Source organism: Narcine bancroftii, chromosome 6, assembly GCF_036971445.1.
Source record: "Narcine bancroftii isolate sNarBan1 chromosome 6, sNarBan1.hap1, whole genome shotgun sequence".
Classification (NCBI taxonomy): domain Eukaryota; kingdom Metazoa; phylum Chordata; class Chondrichthyes; order Torpediniformes; family Narcinidae; genus Narcine; species Narcine bancroftii.
Window position 1 is genome coordinate 189,320,924 of NC_091474.1, and position 20,702 is coordinate 189,341,625.

The window sequence follows — 20,702 nt, forward strand, 5'->3', positions numbered from 1 at the left end:
AAAACTTTTCTCTTGATCAGATGTAGACAAAACTAGAGGAGACAGATTTAGGGTAAAGGGCAAGAGATTCAGACAATATTTAAGTATTGGCAGATCTACAAAAACAGCATTGTAACGAACTTTGCTTCCATGTAGAGATCTAAAATTGTAGTGTATACAAGTTTATAGTGATACTGCTCTTGATCATTGAACATCAAAGGAAAGTTGGTTTTCCCTTGGATGTGATCATGAATGTGGAATGTGTTACCTGCAATAATAGGCCCAAGCCTCTCTAACTTGTCACTTTGAGGGGACATTTGGAGAAGTAATATGAGCTACATGGTTGAAACTGGTTGGCTCCTTTTAAATGGAATGAATGTCATCAATGAATCATCTTCAAAAACAATGACTGGCCCTCCTCGTATCCTGCACAACACCAATCTTCAAAGAGCATTTCCACAGGCCTTTATTTTGCAAGGGCTGACTAATAACAAATTTATGAATACTACCTTGATTTGAATGAACACTTGGGCATTTAGCTTTTGTATCCATGTCCAAACTTAAGTAGAATAGCTAGTGTTATACAGATTGCATTTGATGGGCATACTTTATTTGACAGCTCCTCACATTATACGATTATCAAAACTCCAAGGGCTAACTGGTGTCAAACCTATTGAAAAGTCAATTCTTCAACCACCACATTGAAACCCAATTAGTGGTTGCTGGACATATTCTGATCTTCCATAGTATGAAGGGCATTCTCACTGAAAAAAGTCACACTATAATGTTAATATTTTTACCCATGATTCACATACATATTTAAATTAAATTTCCCTGTATACACAAACATCATGCTTAACCCCATGGATGTGCTGTATCTTGATTTCATAGAGCAGAAAAAAAAAAATTACTTCTGCCTACGTGGCTGTCTTTCGAAAAGCCTTCCAAAAAGTTCTAGTCACCTGCCTATTTTAAAAAAAAGAAGTACTGTTCTTTCTTTAATAATTCTGTACTTCCCTTTTAAGAACAGAAATCATCAACTTCCCTTTTAAAACTGTTTTGGGGAGTCACATGTCTGAACAAAAACAAGTTCTCTTTATGCAATTGAGTACCTTAAGTTAATTCCCAGATGTTTCTAACTTACAAACCAACAGACTCAGCTCCACCCCTCCCCAAAATTACCAAAAAAAACTCAGTTTCAATCTTAAAATTATTCTAAAAAGTAATTAATTTTTATACATCATACTCACAGCTGGTGTTGAAGTTCTATATTATCCTGAGGTTTTTCAAGTTGATTTAAAATTCTTTGGATTTCTGTAGCTGAAAAGTTAGCCAATGGTGCATTATTAAAGTAATTAAGATAAAAATGTTTTTCAGCAAATGAAAGCCATGAAGGCAGAATTAGTTTGTGTAAAGTAGAAAGAAGTGATCAATTTTCAAGTGCACACATGCAAAGCCTAGATTTCATAGCAGATGAAGGAGACACAGAGTACACCTTCTGGACAATTGTTCACCAACTTATTTTATGCAAGCTTCTCATCTTAACTGTCCTCTAATCCTCCACCTGCTCCAGCATTGATTCCTCAAACAGAAAGTTCAATAGCATGTATAATAGCTGAAACAAGAATCTGCAGATTGAGCAACTATCAAACAGGAAGCGCAAACAAGGAAGCATAAAGCAGAAAATAAAAATTTAGGTGTACAAAAAAGTTGTGATAGATAGTAGGAAAGCAACAAATAAAATTTAAAAATCCACAACTCTCATGTTCTCCTCAAGGAGAAAACCTATTTTTTCTAAAGCCTACTTTTCATGACCAGAATTCAAAGTTCAAAATTCCCATTTCTTGTCAGGTACATACATGACATCCCATACAGACCTAAGAAACTTTATCCTGTAGGCCAGGCAGAATTTCTACTTGTCAGTGGTGCAAAAAAAATGTACTCAAGAAAAGATGTGTAAACATGAGAGAGAAATGTAAACAAGAAAGAAGTGTACATCAACCAATTAAAAACTCATTCATGCACTCCCAAATGAATGAGCACCAAAGTGATATAGTGTGTGGCACCGCTGACTCTCAGTTCAAGCCATCTAAATTCAATCTGGTCTTCCACTGCTGTCAGTGTGGAGTTTGCATATTCTCTTTGTGACTACATGGTTTTCATTTGGGTGGTCTGGTGCCCTACCCATCTTAAAGATAAGTGACTTGGTAGATTAACTGGCTACTATAAATTGAAACTAGTGCAATATAAATGGTATAATTGTGAGAATTCATTTTGTGGAAACATGTGGATATGGGATTACTCTGCGAGCTAGCATGGACTGAATGGACACCAATGTCATAAGGAAATATGAATGCCATATTTTCAACCATTTCCATTCTGCAATAGATGGTCATATACAGCAAATTCATGCCACTCTTGTTATTTCAATGCCAAAGCTGTTAAGAATCTATTCTAACCCAAAGCAAATTTTAAATGCAAGAGAATTAGATTATGGTAGAAGGACAGATGTCTTTACACAGAAGGCAAGATGTTGAATTCATTTTTAGGGTGAGCATTAAAGCCAAACGTGTACAATCAATCAAATTAGTATGAGGTAGGTGAACACTTGAAATGGAGATAGAAGGTATCCAATCAATGCCATTCTGACTTGGTCCTGCAGTGTTTCCATTTGCAGGCTCATGCCCAGTTTTAATTCTTATATGAAACATTACATACTCAAATCCAAGTATTTGTAATAAGCTAAAACTAACTTTCTCTGCACAAGCAATTATAACTGCATCTTTTTTTCCATTATCGCATTACACAGGTAGACTTTTAAAAAAAATATACTGCAATACTTGTTCACCAAAAAAAATACTCAACTTACAATAACGGCCAATTGTCTGAATGTTGGATGTTATGACTTGGGAAAGCTGGTCTGCATCTTTAGGTGGATCAGCATCTGCTAAGAATTTGGCTTTGGTTTGCTCATAAGACATGGCTGATGAGAAGTTTAAATAAAACCTTCACAGAAAGGGTTGATCTACATCAGGAAATCATGTGATTTTCTTGTGTTAATTATGGCCCTGAAAAACAAATACAAATGTTAAAATGAAAGGATTATTTAGAGTGGATACAGAAAAGATAGTTTCAACTTTCTCAAAGGTTAAGAAAAAGGGTCAGATAGAGTCACTGACAAATCCAAATGAAAAAAATTATTACCATGAATATTTGAGGCAAATTCCAAAGACATACGCAGTACATGAGAGAATGAGGAATACAAATAGAGTCAAATAAAATGGAGATACACAGAAGACTGAATCTGAATCTGATGCTTTGATACAGGGGTTTGGCTCAAAACATCGACCATTTCTTAGCACCCATTAATGATGCTTGACCAACTGAGTTCACCCAGCAGAGTGCATTTAGCCCAATTAAAATTGGGCTGAGGCCGTTGGGACAAATATGAAATACATGTACATATGCAAAAAATTTAAAGTGCTTGTTAAGTAATTAAATATTTCAAATTAAGCAAGTTCAGGAACCACATTGGCTCCTTTTTCCATTTGTGTATTTCATTCTAATGATTACAAAAAAGTTTAATCTTACATCATCAGGGGGTTGGAGGTGGAAGGGCAGGAAGAGCTGAAAATAAATCACCTTCAAGAATTTAACATCTATGCACAACATCCATGCCTTATTTTAAGGTATTAACAGTATTTTTGTTTTACTGGAAACTCAATGATGTCATCTTTGACTCAGTAGAATTGTCACCTGAAACATGGATTACATTCTTATTCAAAAAGAAAAGACACGATACTATTGTTCTACAAGGCATTTCCCCCAAGGTCATGTTTACTCAACAACATATACAAGATCAAAGAACAGGGAAACTCTTGCACTGAAAACATTAACTTGTATCACAGAAACAATATCTGGTCATTGATTTTAGAATTAATTAATCAGCATTTAAATCAGATGAGTATCTTGATGAAGGGTTCGTAGACAAAACATCCACAATTCTTTCTCCCCACAGATGCTGCTCAACCCACTGAGTTTCACAGGCATATTTTTTTTGCTTCAGATTCTAGCATCTGGTCTCCTGTGGCACACGCCAGCTAATGGTTTAGTAAAAATGGATGGCTTAAGATACTTGCACCTCAGTTGGCAAAAAAGAAACAACCATTACTAGAAGGACAAATCCTCGAAAACCTTAAAATCAAACATGAATTGAGTCACACTTTATCCTAAACCCTAGTCGTATGGGTCAACTTGGCCTCTGTCAATAGGCTCTTTAAAAGAAATGCAACCATAAAGGTGGAGATTCTCCACCCTTACATCACAGAACTTACCATCATAAATGCTCCATGAGCGGCTCCAAGGTGCCGACTCCAATCCTTCTTCAACCTTGTGTCAGAGGCTGTGTATATTCAAGAGGGAAATGTTTGTGTGTATTTTGGTTAATATGGTTCATAGTGTGAGAAATAATTTTTTTTTAAACCTTGTGTCAGAGGTGGAGCAGAGCGCTCTGCCATGCATCATCAATGTACTGCCGCTGTAAATGGCTGACTAGGGGATGGCTGATGACATTGCGATGACACCATCAGCCTGTGACCCAGGAGCCACCACCAGGGCTCCCACAGTGACTGGTGCTGGGGTTAGGGGTCCTCCTGCCACCCGCAAAAGTACTCTTCCTGTTCTCCCTCTGCCCCTCACTCCTTCACCAAGGCCTTCAAGACTGAGGAGCGGGAAGACAGCAAGGAGCCAGATGCCCAGCAGGGGCAAGGAGAGTCAGAGCCTGCCAAGCTACCAGGGCCAGAGGGCGAAGGGACTTGGGTACTGAGCTCCACAGCCCAGGAGGAAGAAGGACAGAGAAGCAGAGCTGGGTAGTCCAATGGATGCAAGAGGGGAGCAAAGAGCCAGAGGGGCAGTGCTGGGCAGAAGAGCTGGAAGAATGATCAATGGTGTCTTTGTTACCCACAATCCCCCCACACTCTCAGTTTCGCAGAGCGGTTCCAGCATTGTGGAGGATTATGGGTAATGAAGATGGCCACTGCTCAGCACCTATGTTAGGCCTCATTGCAACAGGCAGCACTACTGCACCATTCGCCCCACCTCCATAAGCTCTGGAGGATGCTATGAGGCGCCGCTCTTCATAAAAATGGCGCAGGAGCATCCTTTTGGGGTGGCTCCATAAAAAGGTAAGTTCAAATTTTTCCTCAGCACCTTAGGATGACACAATACTCTTATTGGCCTCATAGATATCATACCTTTGGTTGTACAAAAACTAGGCCTTGAACATGATAAAATATCTTCCAGTTAAACATCCATAAAGAGAACATGCTAATCTTTTTAATGCCAGAGGGATTTTCCACATGGTACATGAGGAGGGATCTCAACTTGTAGTTCCCAGCTACAATAGTACTAGCACAAAATTAATCAATCTTACCCATTTTAAATGCAGGGTCCTTTGTAACCTACGTGCAATCTGGTCTTTTCTTCCAGAGTAAACCAGTCACAATGCAATTTAGATAAATAACCCCCATTCAATTCCAGAGAAAACTTGAAAATTCCTTGGTGCCTCCTCAATCAAGCAACATACAGCAACCTCATCACTCACTTCAACACTATGCAAATTCTCATGAACCTGAAACTGACCAAATCACACAAGTCTTCACTATTTTACCCTTCTTAGTTTTCAACTTTTTTGTAAACTATTAGCTTTCTCCTTGCTCATCAGGCATATGGCAATGATTTTCAACCTCCAGCCACAGAATTATTTTCATTTCCAAAACCATTCCAGATCATTGTTTCATGACAGGGGTTGCATTGGTGCCAAGCCTGTCATATTTTCTTTCATCTATTTTTCATCCTTCAATATGGTGTTCACATTAAACGCAGAGCATGAAATATCAAAGCAAAAATATACTCATTTTTATATTACTTCATTTAAAAGATTCTCCTCTCGCACGATCATATGACATTTCCTACCATCTTTGGGCAAGATTGCATCAGCAAGAGGATATTTCAGTAACAATTGTGTTTACAGCAGTAATTCTCAACCTTGACTTCCCACTCACATATCACCTTAAGCAATCCCTTACTAATCACAGAACACCAATGGCATAGGGATTACTTAAAGTGGTTAAGAGTGGAAAGAAAAAGGTTGAGAACCACTGTATTCAACAGTGCAACCACAACAGACAGCAAAGCAGAAGTTGAGATAATGGCTGAAATCTCAACTGACCAAGCATACCTCCCACATTCTCCTGCTCTTAATGCACTCAGGAGTAGGCCATAAGATTTTGGAAGTGTACCTCAGAGGATTGTCCCAAGAAATGCACTGCCTGATGATAGGTTTTGACAGAAGGCAACACTAGGGATAGAGCTTTCCTGCTAGGACTAGAAAGATTTTTTTCTTGAAATGATCAACTTTGTTTTTAAAAAAATCTTGTGCTCAGTGATATTTCAACATCATAACAGCATCTGCAAGCAATGAGAAGGAGTAACATTTTAAAATAATGATACTGAAACCACATTAAAGCAAAGATTTTTTTTAATTGCCCCTTTCATCCTAATATCTTGATAAGGAATTTTCATTCAAATGCATTTGATCAAATCAGACTAATCTTTAAATCAGTTATGAGAATTGCCCAACAAAATCCCTGGCACTGTACTCCAAAACAGATGCACCAACATTTTTCCATCAGTAAGACATTTCAGTTGCATATACAAAAGATTCAAACTTACTGAGGTGTAAAGGGTGAAAAACCAGCAGATCTGATGAGAACCTGATGACTCACTAAAATTTGTGTAATACCTGTATTATTGTTACCTTTTGGTTCAAATCCAAAATTATTAGATTGATCCAAATTTCAAAGTTCAGTTTTATTGTCAGGGAACATACATGACAACACATACAACCCTGAGATTCTTCCTCCTGAATATTTTACAGTGCACTATGAAGTATCATTTTGATCAAGACCCGCAATATACAAACCAAGAGACCAAGACAAAAAATACTATTCCAGTTTTGAGGAAAATATCCAGAAAGAATCTTTGGCTTGAAAACAGCTGGCCTGCGGCTGAATTGATGCTAGCTCAGACAGTTGTTTCCTTTGTATTACTACATTTGCTTTTTTTCCCCCTCCTCTGTTATAGAATCTAAATTTACTTGTATAAAATAATGGTTATAGAATGTTTCCTTTCACCCTTAAATTACACCTTATTTTACCACTTCACTTTGCACTGAATGGATACAGATTCTCTCTGTAGGGTTTGTGAAATATATTAATCATATCACCCATATTTCATAAACTAATGAACACAAGGAAATACAATTGAAGGTAAAGCAAATAGCACTTAAAGCTCTTGTATCATATGTAAATCTAGGTCTTCTGCACCAGCAGAAGATGGAGCGACCTTTGTTCAAGACTGCATTGAACAGTTTCCCCATTAGACCTACGGACTAGCTTTACTCCACCATTAAACTGGTTGAGAGGAGGTAAAGAAAATAACTCCATCGGCTTTTATCAGTTATCAATCTTAAATTAAAACAACTCTAACTAATAATTAGGCTTTCCATGCATAATTCCAAAAATTCAAGAGAAATGCAGGGCACAGCACATAACCTTTCAAAACCTAACAAAAGCTTTTGACTATCAAGCAGGAAGGAATACGATGCACTATTTTCAAATTCACGTGTATCTTATGTTTGCTTCACAATGAGATGCAAAACACAATGCTTACCAACTGGTCCACATAAACACCAATGTCAAGGAAAAACAATGTCAAAAAAGACCACATCATCACTTTTCTCAATCATTCTCATCATTATGCTGCACCTCACTTCCAACAAGTTTTCCACTGGAGCAGAACTAGTTTGCAAAACTGTCTCAAACACATTGCAGATCAAAACATGAAACCATGCACAAAACTCAAGGTTGGCCACTGTTCTCCTAAAAGACTCCAAAATGTGATCAATTTACAATAAGTGCTTCTTTGAAAGATATCTCCAATGCTATTTCTGCAAAATCTTTCTATGGTAATCTTTTGGAAAGTTAAGTGAACATCAGCATCCTCTCTCTGTTCACAACTCTCCAGCAAGGAGGGTCTAATTACACAGTAATCCATTATAACTCAATTTTTCCTCTCTCCACAAACGAACTAATCTGCATTCTCCTTTTTGTGTAAAGGTGCATTGCACAACTTAAAGACATCCCTCTATTTAGTTTCCTTTAACTGTCTTCTTTAATCCATTAACCAGATGTCTCCATAAACATTGAGATGACAAAATACAACCCTGGCCTCACCCCATAAGGGGCGGTGCCAGACTATTTTGCGCCCTAGGTAAGGCCCACTACTTGCACCACCCCCGAAAAAAATTGCCAACTTCAACTTTCAAAAACAGATGTTTTGTAGAAAAAAATGAAAAGCACAAAAGTTGAAACTGCTAAATTTACTTTAAATTGCAAGAAATAGGCAAAATTACTGACCTTGAAGATTTTAACAAACTTTACAGATGTATTATATTTAACATAATATATAATATATTAGCATAAAAAGTATTTTGCATTAATAAAAGATAAAAAACAAGGGTGTATAAAATGCAGAAGACAGCCCTAATCAACAAAGCTAACAATTAATTTAAAACAAAATCATGCATCTTTTATCAACAAACATTGAAACTAATCAAAGGCCTGACTAGTGAAAGCATTTATCTGCCATCAAAGCCAAGTTTCCAGAAATTTAATTAAAAGATACGTTGCACCATGAGTATTTAGGAGTGTTGCACAGGGTCAACGCAGATATACATTCATAAACCAATTACACAACAAGTATATGAGCACAAAGAAACTGATGGGAGAAGACAGGATCTATCGAGCTACTGCAGACACAATCTCACTTTCCCTCACAATGCGCGTGCACGACGAATGTTGTGGCAGTCGTAAGAAGAGTGGGAAAAGACGCTGTTTATTTTTGTGTGTGTGTATGGCCACCACAACAAGTTACATATAATAAATCAAATACTAGCTAGTTTCAGTTACCCGAATTTATTAGTCTATATTTTACCTGTATTACTGTAAATATTCGTGTATAATGCAAAAAAAATTTACCCCCTTTTTCTGGGGAAAAAGGGGGAGGTCGTCACATTATACACGGGAGTAGAATTTAAAAAAAAAAATTTCTGCAACTCGCATGGCGGCTTGTACGGCCGGTCGGGTGGTAGTCGGCAGCGCGACTCATGCGGCCGGCGAGTGGGTGAGGGGAGAGGGGGTTGTGAGAGACGACATCGCAAATCGGGCGGGCTGGTGGGTGGTGAGACGGCAGTGCAACTCAGGTGGTCACATGAAATGCGTATTTTGCTGTTGCTCTAATTTCTATCCTTGACGTTTTCTCCTGGAACGAAGAGAAAACGCAGTGTTTATCATGCATCATTTAAGCTGAAAGTGATCAAGTATGCAGAAAGCAAAAACAACTGTGCAGTCTCCAGAGAATTCAGTGTTGCTGAGAGTAACGTCAAGCTTCGGAGGAAGCAGAACTCAGAGATAACCCAGTTGCCCATGACCAAATGTGCTCATAGGGGAAAGCAGGCTCTGTATCGAGGTCTGGAGAAGCTCTGGTTGACTGGGTAGAAAGGTGGAGAAAGGATGGCTACATTGTCACCTGTTTCCCTATCCAGCTTCAAGCTAGGAAACTGCAGAAAGATAGCAAATATGGAGTGAGTGGCACACTCAAATGGTTGGTGTCAGAGGTTTATGAAGAGGCATTCCCTGGCCACTTGATAGAGAACCAAGATATCACAGAAGCTTCCCAATGACAAGATAACAAGATAATTAGTTTTCACGATTTTGTGATTAAGTTAAGGATGGAGCATGACTTTGATATGAATAATATGGTGTTTTGATATGCCTGGTAACAGAACTATGGATAAAGTAGGTAGTAAGACGGTTTATGTAAGGATCCATTTCACTGTAGTTTTGTGCTGTTTAGCTGATGGGTCCAAGTTCCAGCCAATGGTGATCTTTAAGCGTAAGACCATTGCAAAAGGAGAAAAGTTCCCACCAGGCGTTCTTGTACACTACCATCCCAAAGGGTGGATGGATGAAGAGGGCATCAAACGGTGGTTGGAGAAGGTGTGGAATAGAAAACGTGGATCTCTTTTGAAGAAACCGTCAATGTTATTGTGGGACCAGTTTCAAGCTCATCTGACAGAAGCGATAAAGAAGCAGCTCAAGCGATTCAAGACACACCAAGCTGTTATTCCTGGTGGCTTGATGTGTACTGCAACCCCTTAATGTTGTGCTTAATAAGCCATTTAAGGACCATGTTAGAAAAGATTGGATTTCCTGGAATGGCCTCAGACCAAGTGGAGAAAACAGCAGGATGAAATCTCAAAGAACCAGGCCTATCCACTGTTGTTTTATGGATGAAGCAGGCCTGGGATTCACTTCCAAGTAATATGGTCTCTCTGAGGTTTGTTTTAAAAGACAGGAATCAGCAACAAAATGGATGGGACTGAAGATGATGTTTTATAGGCCGATGCAAGTACAACCACTACTTCAGACTAGGAACATGAATCTGAATATGAAATATCAGACACAACAGGCTGGGTCACAGATGAGATCAACAGAGAAGAATGGGATGCGCTTTTTGGAGCATCTGATGATGATGAGTATTTTAAAATCCTTCAAAATTAGAAAGTTTTTCTTCTTATTTACATTTATATTTTGAACAATAAATTGATTAAGTTTATGATGATGATCTTGTAATTTCATTTAGCACAACACCACCTATCAAAGTGGCACTTCCCATGATGAATTGGGGCCAATAAAAAGGGGGGAGGGCGTCGCATTATACATGGGGGTAAAATGTTTCCCCATTTTTCCCCTCAAAAATGAGGATGGGTCATATTATATACAGGTCGCATTATACACGAATATTTACAGTGATCTTATGAATCTTTTCAAATATTAATATTATGTGCCAAAGGATCCTGCCTTGAATCTCTATACAATATAAGCATTCTTTACCAAGGCAAATGGGTTACCTTTGCCTCTACCAGAGGAAGTAGGCCTCCTCAAAATCTTCGGAATATGCCAACTGACCCACCTGCCCCCCCCCCCCCGCCCCATCTCCTTCCCTCTTGTCTGGCTCCCCCCCGCCCCAACTCCTTCCTTCTTTTCTGGCTCCCACCGCCCCAACTCCTTCCCTCTGTCCTGGCTCTCCCCCCCCCCCACCCCAACTCCTTCCCTCTGTCCTGGCTCCACCCCCACACCCCTTCCCTTCTGGCCTAACTTCAAAGCCTTCCACTGTCCACTCGGCATCGAATGAAGCACTGCGGTCACTAGGTTTAGTCCAGAGCTACGCACCAGCGCATGCATAGCTGTGCTAAATATTCCTGTGTCTGCAGGCCCATTGTGCATGCAGTTGTGATTAAATTTATTTTATTTTAAACTTAATTTAATTTAGACATACAGCACGGTAACAGGCCCACGAGTCCATACCATCCAAAACCCCCCGGTGTAATTTTGAACAGTGGGAGGAAACCGGGGGTGAGTCACGCAGACACGGGGAGAAAACATACAAACTCCTTATAGACAGCTTGGGATTCGAACCCAAGGTCCTGATCGCTGGCGCTGTAAAGGCTACGCCAACAATGCCGCCCTGTGAGCTTCAAGATATGGATCATTTATACTTGTAAAGGAGCAATATGGATTACATGCAGTATTGAAAAAAACTAGCATCATGTTCAATAATCTCTGGTTTCCATTCCAAACTAAACATTAATGGAATACACATGAACTAATTTATAATCTGGTGGAAAAGTTTCTCTAAACAATTATAGCTTGGGTGAAAAACAAAAATCACAATCCAAAGTAGGATTTTCCATTTTTGTTCAAAATTATAATATGACTAACTTGCACTTTCCCTACAAGCATTACCTAACATTTACAACTGGATTATCATTTTTTTTCAACAAAGCATTGGCTGAAAATCTTTAGTAGCTTGGACTTAAAGCCCCATATTAAATATATAAATTTGCAATTACTTTTGTTGGCTGTTGTGATTAAATTTACCACATAATATTGACATTAATATTTTACCACTTCATGGTCAACATTGCTTCATGTTGGCAGAATATCCAATAGCAAAAATAATCAAAATTTTGCAAATAATTTTTGGAACCAGTTTTCTTTTGAAGAAACAAGAACTGCAAATGCTAGAATCTTGAGCAAACAATGAGAAACTGGAGGAATCGTGAAGAGAAGTGGACAATGTTTCCAGCTGGGAAGCTTTTGAGGTTTATTATTAAATGCAGGAAGAGGGAACAAAAAAAAAACCAAGAATGCACTATTTTGTTAGATTAGTGCGAAACAAAAGAGTCTGCAGATCCTGGGATGGAGTGCAATGCACAAAATTGCTGGAGAAACTCCGGTCTTGCAATATCCATCGCTAGTGAAGGGTAACCAACATTTTGGGCCTAATCCCTTCGTCAAGATATGTGCGAAAACAACCAGCCAAGTGGGGGAGGTGCACAAGCTAACAGGCAAGGGATCACAAGTGGAAAAGGTGGCAGGGTAGAAGAGAAAAATGTGATGAGGAGAGGGGAGATGGAGGAAAGGAAACAGAAAAGGGGGGGGAAAAAGAGAGACAGGAAGGGGTTTTACAGAAATTAGAGGTTGATGTTAACGACATCTGTTGGGGAGTGCCCAGACAGAATATTAGGTGTTGTTCCTCCAATTTATGGGTGGGCACGGTTTGGCATTGCATGAGGCCATTAACAGGCATGTTGGTGTGCAGAATTAAAATTGTCAGCCACTAGGATATCCTTGCTAATGTAACAGAAAGAGTGAAAGTGCTCAGCAAAATGATCTCCCAGTCTGTGTACAGAGAAATCCACATCAGGGGCACCAGATGGAGTAGATAACCCCTGAACATTCACAAGTGAAGTGCTGCCGTACTTGGAAGGACTGTTTCAGGACCAAAATGGTGCTGAGGGAGAATGTGTGGGTGCAAATGTAGCATTTCCTGCGGTCATAGGGGTAGGTAACGAGGGGCAATTAGTGGGAAGGGGTAAGTGGAAGTGAGAGAGTCCGAGAGGGATTGGTCCCTGCGGAAAGTGGAGAGGGAAAGGGATGATGTTTCTTGTGGAAGGATCATACTTTAGGTATAAAATTATGGAGGATAATATGTTTGATACAGAGGCTTGTAGGGTGGGAGATGAAGACAAGGGGAATACTGTTCTAGTGTCTCAGTTTGGAGGGGATCAGGGCAGATGTGTGGGAAATAGAGATGGGGGGGAGTTGATTGTAGCAGATGGGAAGTCATGTTTTTTGAAGGAGGATATTTCAGATGTTCTAGAATGGTAGATCTAGGAACAGATACAATGGAGACAGAAGCAGTGAGAGAAATGAATTGCATCCTGACAGTATAAGCTTCCATTGTTTAGCAATAAACAGGAGATGGCAAATTGCTGTCACTTAGTTATTTTATTTACCACGGCAAAAAAAAATACAAGCAAAAACTGTAAAGGAAAAAAACTCCTTTGAATGAAATTAATGAAATCAAGATTATTGGAAGCCAGTTTACAGCTACAATAAAAAAGATCCATATTTTATTGTGAACTAAGTAGCTGCAAGTGTTTAACACACCAACTGAAAAAGTTTAAAGGTTACTGGGAATAAAGCCCCAAAACACATCGATTAAGTTCACTTTTTCAAAATTGTAGCCATATATATTCAAGATTCTTTTATTGTGTGCTCGCTTCGGCAGCACATCTGCTAAAATTGGAACAATAGAGATTAGCATGGCCCCTGTGCAAGGGTGTACGCAAATTCGTGAAGCGTTCCATATTTTAAAAAGATTATTTATTGTCATGTAATAAAACTAAAAATGCAATTTTACATGAAATTTCCTTTCCTGTTACACAAGGCAAAGATTCACTATCAGCAGAAATTGTCCGGTTCCCCTTTCAGACAGAGGCCCCCCCCCCCCAAGTCCAGATTCGCCTCCAACACTCCCACAGCCACATAGGCTTTAGTCCAAACTATTGGCAACCCGAATTCCACATCCAAATTTCTGACACGATCAAGAAGTTCTTAGCACCCTGGGTACCCTCTTGCATCTTGCCTGGTCCCTCTTCAGTCAGTCTCGAGCCAGTCTCCAATAGTTCAGTCACCAACAGCCCACCACCTGGGTGTTCTTCAACCTTAGAGACCCTTGCAGATCTGTGGCCATGTTCGCTGTCCCACAATTCATCTCTTTTGCTTCTCATTGTCCAAGAGAGGGTGGTCTTCCTGCTTTCTGACATCTACACCAGTCCTCTGCTTCCCTGGAATCTGAAACCCCTTAAGGATGCTGCCGAACATACGTGCTGCCATCTTAGGCAGAGCCCACAGTCAAAGGATTTGAAAATAAACCACTGTCAGCTCCTTTAATAGGCCTTGTAATACCCGTACAGAGCCAACAAAAGTCAGTCTGGGCTGTTGAACTCTGAGGGGGAGCGTTGTGTCTCTGCTCCCTGCAGGTCTGCAGCAGTGGCATCATTGCCATTCTAGCAGCTCCAGCATTTCTTTTATATAAAAATAATAAAAACTAAAAATGGGAAGCCTCAGGCTTCCTTCAAACGATACAGCATTAGGAAAAAATGGAGGAAGCTGTTATTATTCTTCTGCAGTTGTACATATTATATAGAGAGACGCAAATATAAGCAGCAGGTACAACAAAAGGTGCATAAATGAGCTCCTGAAGTGAGGAGCTACTATAAGTTGGTTCCATTCAACTACAAATATGATCTGCATAATTCAACATGAAATTTTTTTTCATTGAAATATTTTGACAATTTCATCCCAGTGCCTGGGGAAAACATGTTCACGTTTAAAACAAGAAGCAGCACGGTTAGTGTGGTGGTTAGCGCAAGGCTAGTACAGCTCCTCTCCATCCTCAACATCCATTGGAGCGCTCACACCCCTAACGTCGAGGTACTCGAGATGGCAGAGGTCGACAGCATCGAGTCCACGCTGCTGAAGATCCAGCTGCGCTGGATGGGTCACGTCTCCAGAATGGAGGACCATCGCCTTCCCAAGATCGTATTATATGGCGAGCTCTCCACTGGCCACCGTGACAGAGGTGCACCAAAGAAAAGGTACAAGGACTGCCTAAAGAAATCTCTTGGTGCCTGCCACATTGACCACCGCCAGTGGGCTGATAACGCCTCAAACCGTGCATCTTGGCGCCTCACAGTTTGGCGGGCAGCAGCCTCCTTTGAAGAAGACCGCAGAGCCCACCTCACTGACAAAAGGCAAAGGAGGAAAAACCCAACACCCAACCCCAACCAACCAATTTTCCCTTGCAACCGCTGCAATCGTGTCTGCCTGTCCCGCATCGGACTGGTCAGCCACAAACGAGCCTGCAGCTGACGTGGACTTTTTACCCCCTCCATAAATCTTCGTCCGCGAAGCCAAGCCAAAGTACAGAACCAGCGATCTGGGTTTGAATCCGGCACGGTCTGTAAGGAGTTTGTACGTTCTCCCAGTGTCTGCAATGGGTTGCCTCCAACCCTCCAAAAAGTACAGGCTTTGTAGATTAATTGAGGGCTTATGTTACCATGCTGCAAGTCTAAATTTAAAAATGTCTCAGTCCCCTTTACCAGCACCAACACTGATTATGTACTTTCTTGACATAAAGAAGACAGCATCTGTAAAGTAGTCATCAAATTTAAGGAAATTGCTTCAAATTAATTTGTCTCACTGAATACTTCTTATCAATTGTCCTCTAGGCAGGGTCAATGCCAGACTTTTTTTGCACCCAAAGCCAACTACTTGAACCGCCAAAATAAAATTGACAACTTTGATATTCAAAAACAGATGTTTTGTAGAAAAAAAAATGAAAAGCACAAAACTTGAAACTGCTAAATTTATTTTAAATTGTAAAAATAAATAATACATCAATCTTTGATTATCTTTCTCTTTTTAATTTTTTTTATTTCTTGCACTATGAATCATATCAATAACATTTATAAATTATCATTAATATATACAGTGACATTTCCTCTTCCCCCCCACCTTTTCCCCTTCAAAAACCAATAAATAAAACACACAAAACAAAGAAATAACAACAAAGAAGTCATATCGTCCACTTTCACATATTTAAATCATCTTGTGCTCATAATCATGTTATTTTACGAGATGGAGGTCTGTGGTCAGCATTCTCCGACATATTTTATGTATGATTCGCAAATTTGTTCAAATAATGTATATTTGTCTTGCAGATTGTATGTAATTTTTTTCTAATGGAATACACTTGTTCATTCACTTATTTGGGCTCTAATTTTAGTCCTAATTTTTTTCTCATATTATTTAACAGAATTTTTTTTGGATCTTTTAGTATATTACTTTGTAACTTTGTTTAATATTAGGTTTAGAACTTCCCAGACAGTTTTTACTTTTGAGCATGTCCAAATTGCATGTAATGTGGTTCCAGTCTCTTGTTTACAGTGAAAGCATCTATCCGATGCTGTTGGGTCCCTCTTTTAATTTCTGAGGAGTAACATATAATCTATGTAGCCAGTTATATTGTACTGTACGTAATCTAATATTTATCGTGTTCCTCATTGTTCCTAACATAACTCCTATGTTTCGTTCTTTATCTCTACGTTTAAATCTTTTTCCCAACTTTGTTTCGGTTTATACTTTGTTTCATCCTCTTCTTTATATTGCAATTTTATGTACATGTTGGGAATAATTTTTTTAAATTATCGTGTCTGTGATTAAATATTCATAGCTACTACTTTCTGGTAATCTCAAGCTATTGCCCAGTTTATCTTTTAAATAAGTTTTCAACTGGTAATATGCAAACATTGTACCTTGAATTATTCCATATTTATCTTTTAATTGCTCAAATGTAATAAATTATTTCCCAAAAGCAATCTTCTATTTTTTTTTTATTCCTTTTCTATCCCATTCCTTGAAAAATAAATATCTGTTGTAAAGGGGATTAATGGGTTTTGCGTCAATAACATTTTTGGTATTTGATCATTTTTCTTTTTTTCTTCCAGGTGTATTCTTTTCCATAATTTAAGTATGTGATGTAGTACTGGTGAATTGTTTATTTGCGCCTATTTTTCATACCATTTATAAAGTATATGTTCCGGGATATTTTCTCCCAATTTGTCTTATTCTATCTTAGTCCAGACCAGTTTTTCTCCTCTCTGATAAAAATCAGATAAGTACCTTAACTGCACTGCTCTGTAGTAATTTTTTAAGTTTGGTAGCTGTAGCCACCGCCACCACCCCCCACCCCCGCCACCATAACTCCATGTTAATTTTTTTAGTGCTGTTCTTGATTTCTTACCTTTCCGTAAAAATTTCCTTTTTTCTGTCAAGAGAATTGGTAATGTTTGGAATAGATATTGCATTCGTGGGAACACATTCATCTTAACACAGTTTACTCTCCCTATTAAAGTTAACGGTAGTTCTTTCCAACTCTCTAAATCTTCCTGTAATTTTTAATTAATGGTTCATAATTTAATTTGTATAAATGTTTTAGGTTGTTATCTATTCTGATACCAAGGTAATGTATCGCCTGTGATTGCCATTTAAAAGGGGTTTCTTTTTAAATTCTGAATAATCAACTTTGTTCATTGGCATCATTTCACTTTTATCGGTGTTAATCTTGTACCCTGATATCTCTCCATACTCTTCCAGTTTCGTATGTAGTTTTTTTTATTGACCTATCTGGTTCTGTTAAATATCCTATGATGTCGTCTGAAAATAAGCTGATTTTATATTCTTTGTCTTTTAGTTTTCTTCCTTTTTTTTAAAACTTTATTTAAAATTTTATAACATGAATAACATATAGGATTACATTAAAAAAAATTAAGAATAAAATAATAAAAATTACAATACAGTATCCGTAATCTAAATAAACTATACCCTCCCCAATAATTATTACACATTAATAACCCAACTCAAATTAGTCCAACCCCCCCTTTCCCCCCAAAATAAAGAGTGAAGAATTAATAAAGTTAATAATATATGTGAGAAAAAAACCCACTTACAAAAAAAAACAACAAAAACATAACCGATTAAAATACTAACAAAAAGAAAAGTAATTAATACTAAAATATCAGACTTAAGTTTTCTTCCTTTTATCAAAATTTCCTTATCAACACCGCCAGCGGTTCAATAACCAAAGCGAACAGTGAAGGGAATAATGGGCATCCCGGTCTTGTTGACCTGCTTAATTTAAAGTGATTATCTTTCTCAAATACAAAAAATATTTTGGCACACAAATTATTTTGAACTAAAGGGCACTCAGTAGAACATAACCTCCGCCAAGGGCACACAACATTAAGATTTTTACCTCACACACCTTTAAGTCTCTATATCTTTTAAGGTCACTTGGCATAACCAACTTATCATGTTAGAATAATATTTTGCTTCCAGTCAGACAAAGAAACAAACAAAAAACAGACAAACAGCATTTAAAAATGAAATCTCCTTGTTGGAGGTCATAAATTCACAAGATTAAGTCTCAAAAGTTTCAATTTCAGGCACATCAATATCTCACTTTGCAAGCCTTTTTCTTTGCAAATTTTATCACCAATTCAATCAGATCAAGTGCTGATGCCTGGGCATGTTCAATTGATATAGTTGCCAAACCATATAATCTCTGTTGCAACATTGAGCATATATAAGTTTTCACAAGTTTGAGTTTTGAGAATCGCTTAACAATGTTCACAGAAGCTAAACATATACCCCTGCACACAATCCCTACTAATTGAAAACTTAAAACCTCAGGTTCTCATCTCCAAAATTTAATGCCCACCTTTTTGCACATCTCAGAGTGGGATATTTTACCTGTGTATTTTTAATATTCCAAAACACTGATCATTATCAATTGTTGTTTCTGCAATGGTTATACTAGCAAAAAATAACTACTTTTCTTTTAAAATTATTTTTTATTGAATTTTATCATCCAACCATACATTATGTCTATACAAATTAAAATATACATTCAGATTGCTATATCATATAGAAATAATACATACTCATATTCCAATCTAAACATATAGTGAATAGTAAAAAGGAAAAAGAAAAAAGGTTGAATTTAAAGATCTAACCCCATCCACCAACCAAGGTAGAAATTGGTATTCAAGTAGACTTGAAATCGAGCAAGAGCTTCCAGAGATCCGATGAAACATCCCCATTTAATGCATCCCCCACCTTGATCATTCCAGTTATGAAAGTAAGCTATAAATCTTAATCTTCCTAACATTAATGTCTGATTTTTTTTCCCAAACTTAGAAATGGCAAAATATCCAGTAACCATTGTCTATGGGCGGTTGGAAAGTCTTCTTCCACTTAAGCAATATTCCTCTTCTAGCCAGTAACGTAGAAAATGCTAAGACCTGTTTTTGGTTAGATATTAAATATTCATTTACATCATTGGAGAAGCCAAACATTGCAATCAATGTACATGCTTCCAGATCAATCCCAAAAATGGCCGAAAATGTTCTGACAATAGCTGTCCAATATTCTGCTAAATTGGGACAAAACCAAAACACATATCAAATAGGTTTCAAATCCTGATATCAGGGTAGATTCAAGTGAGGTTAACTTCAGAAAAATATACTCTTTGCACCACTTTAAATTGAATCAAACTGTGCCTAGCGCAGAGATGAATCATGAACAAGAGCCAAAATTCAAATCTAATCCTCTTCTGAAATAGACATATTAAGATCATTCTCCCATTCAATTTTGATCCTGATTAAAGACACATTTTAAATTCAATATCTTATAATACAAGGTGGATATTATACCTTTATGTACAAATTGATATTCAAAAAGTTTGTCTATGACATTCGGATCCGGAAGATAGGAAAATACTGAAAGTTTAGAACGAATAAAATGTCTAATTTGATAATATCTAAAAAAGTATCTGTTTGACAGATTAAATTTCATTGTCAATTGTTGTAAAGATGCAAAATTTTGTTGGATAAAAAGATCATTAAAAATTTTAATTCTAACATGAGTTCATTCTTTATAGTTTGTATCTACATTGGCGAGTTAGAATAAATGATTGAGTAGAACAGGACTCGTAAATATCCTTAATTCCAAAGAAATTCCTAAACTGACTCCAAATCTTCAATTTTTGTCTCATTATTAAATTCTTTGTTAGATTTGGAATAGAGAGAGGTAAAGGTGAATCTTAAGGGATTTCAATTCTATTGGGTCAGTAGTCTCTATTAACAAACTGTAAGAACAATAACATATTCCTTACATTCGTTGCCAATAATAAAATCTAAAGTGAGCCAACGACAGTCCTCCATCATTTCTTGTGTTGTGAAGATCATTTTTATTTGTTCTTGGTTGCTTTCCTTGCCATATATTTGACATAATAGATGGTTCCAATGTGTCAAAAAAAGACAGAAATAAAAAATTATAATGATTGAAATAAATATAAAAAATCACTTTTCACCTTTGGTTATTTTAGTTCAGGAACACAGAGCACTCGTGAAAATGTAAAACAGGGGATAGTCATTCTGATTCTTATTTACTTTGTGGCTTCAATGCCATTTGTTCCCCGGTGCCCGTTCTAGCTGGTGTGGCACCATGGAGCCTCTGAATTTGTGCCCTTAACTATCACACAATCAGTACCAACTGAACTACCATACATGAACCCATGCATGCGGCAATCGACCCTAGAACACCAACCTACAGTGCATATGCCAGTTG

The 20,702-nt window shown here is 37.9% G+C and overlaps 1 protein-coding gene and 1 pseudogene across 3 annotated transcripts in view; one reads left to right on the forward strand and one right to left on the reverse strand.

Annotated features, from left to right (window-relative positions):
• The window catches only part of LOC138736885 (syntaxin-7-like), a 71,063-nt gene that overhangs the window by 42,431 nt on the left and 7,930 nt on the right, over window positions 1-20,702 (reverse strand). Inside the window, exons 2-4 of one of the 3 annotated variants that reach the window (XM_069887038.1) lie at window positions 4,314-4,381; window positions 2,849-3,047; window positions 1,230-1,299 (exon numbers count right to left, since the gene is read on the reverse strand). In XM_069887038.1, coding sequence (XP_069743139.1) covers window positions 1,230-1,299; window positions 2,849-2,960 — 182 coding nt within the window. In that variant the 5' untranslated portion in view covers window positions 2,961-3,047; window positions 4,314-4,381. Of the gene's footprint in view, window positions 1-1,229; window positions 1,300-2,848; window positions 3,048-4,313; window positions 4,382-20,247; window positions 20,345-20,702 lie in introns of all 3 variants that reach the window. The other 2 variants (XM_069887039.1, XM_069887037.1) reach the window with 2 other exon arrangements.
• LOC138737821 (U6 spliceosomal RNA) lies at window positions 13,722-13,822 on the forward strand (annotated as a pseudogene).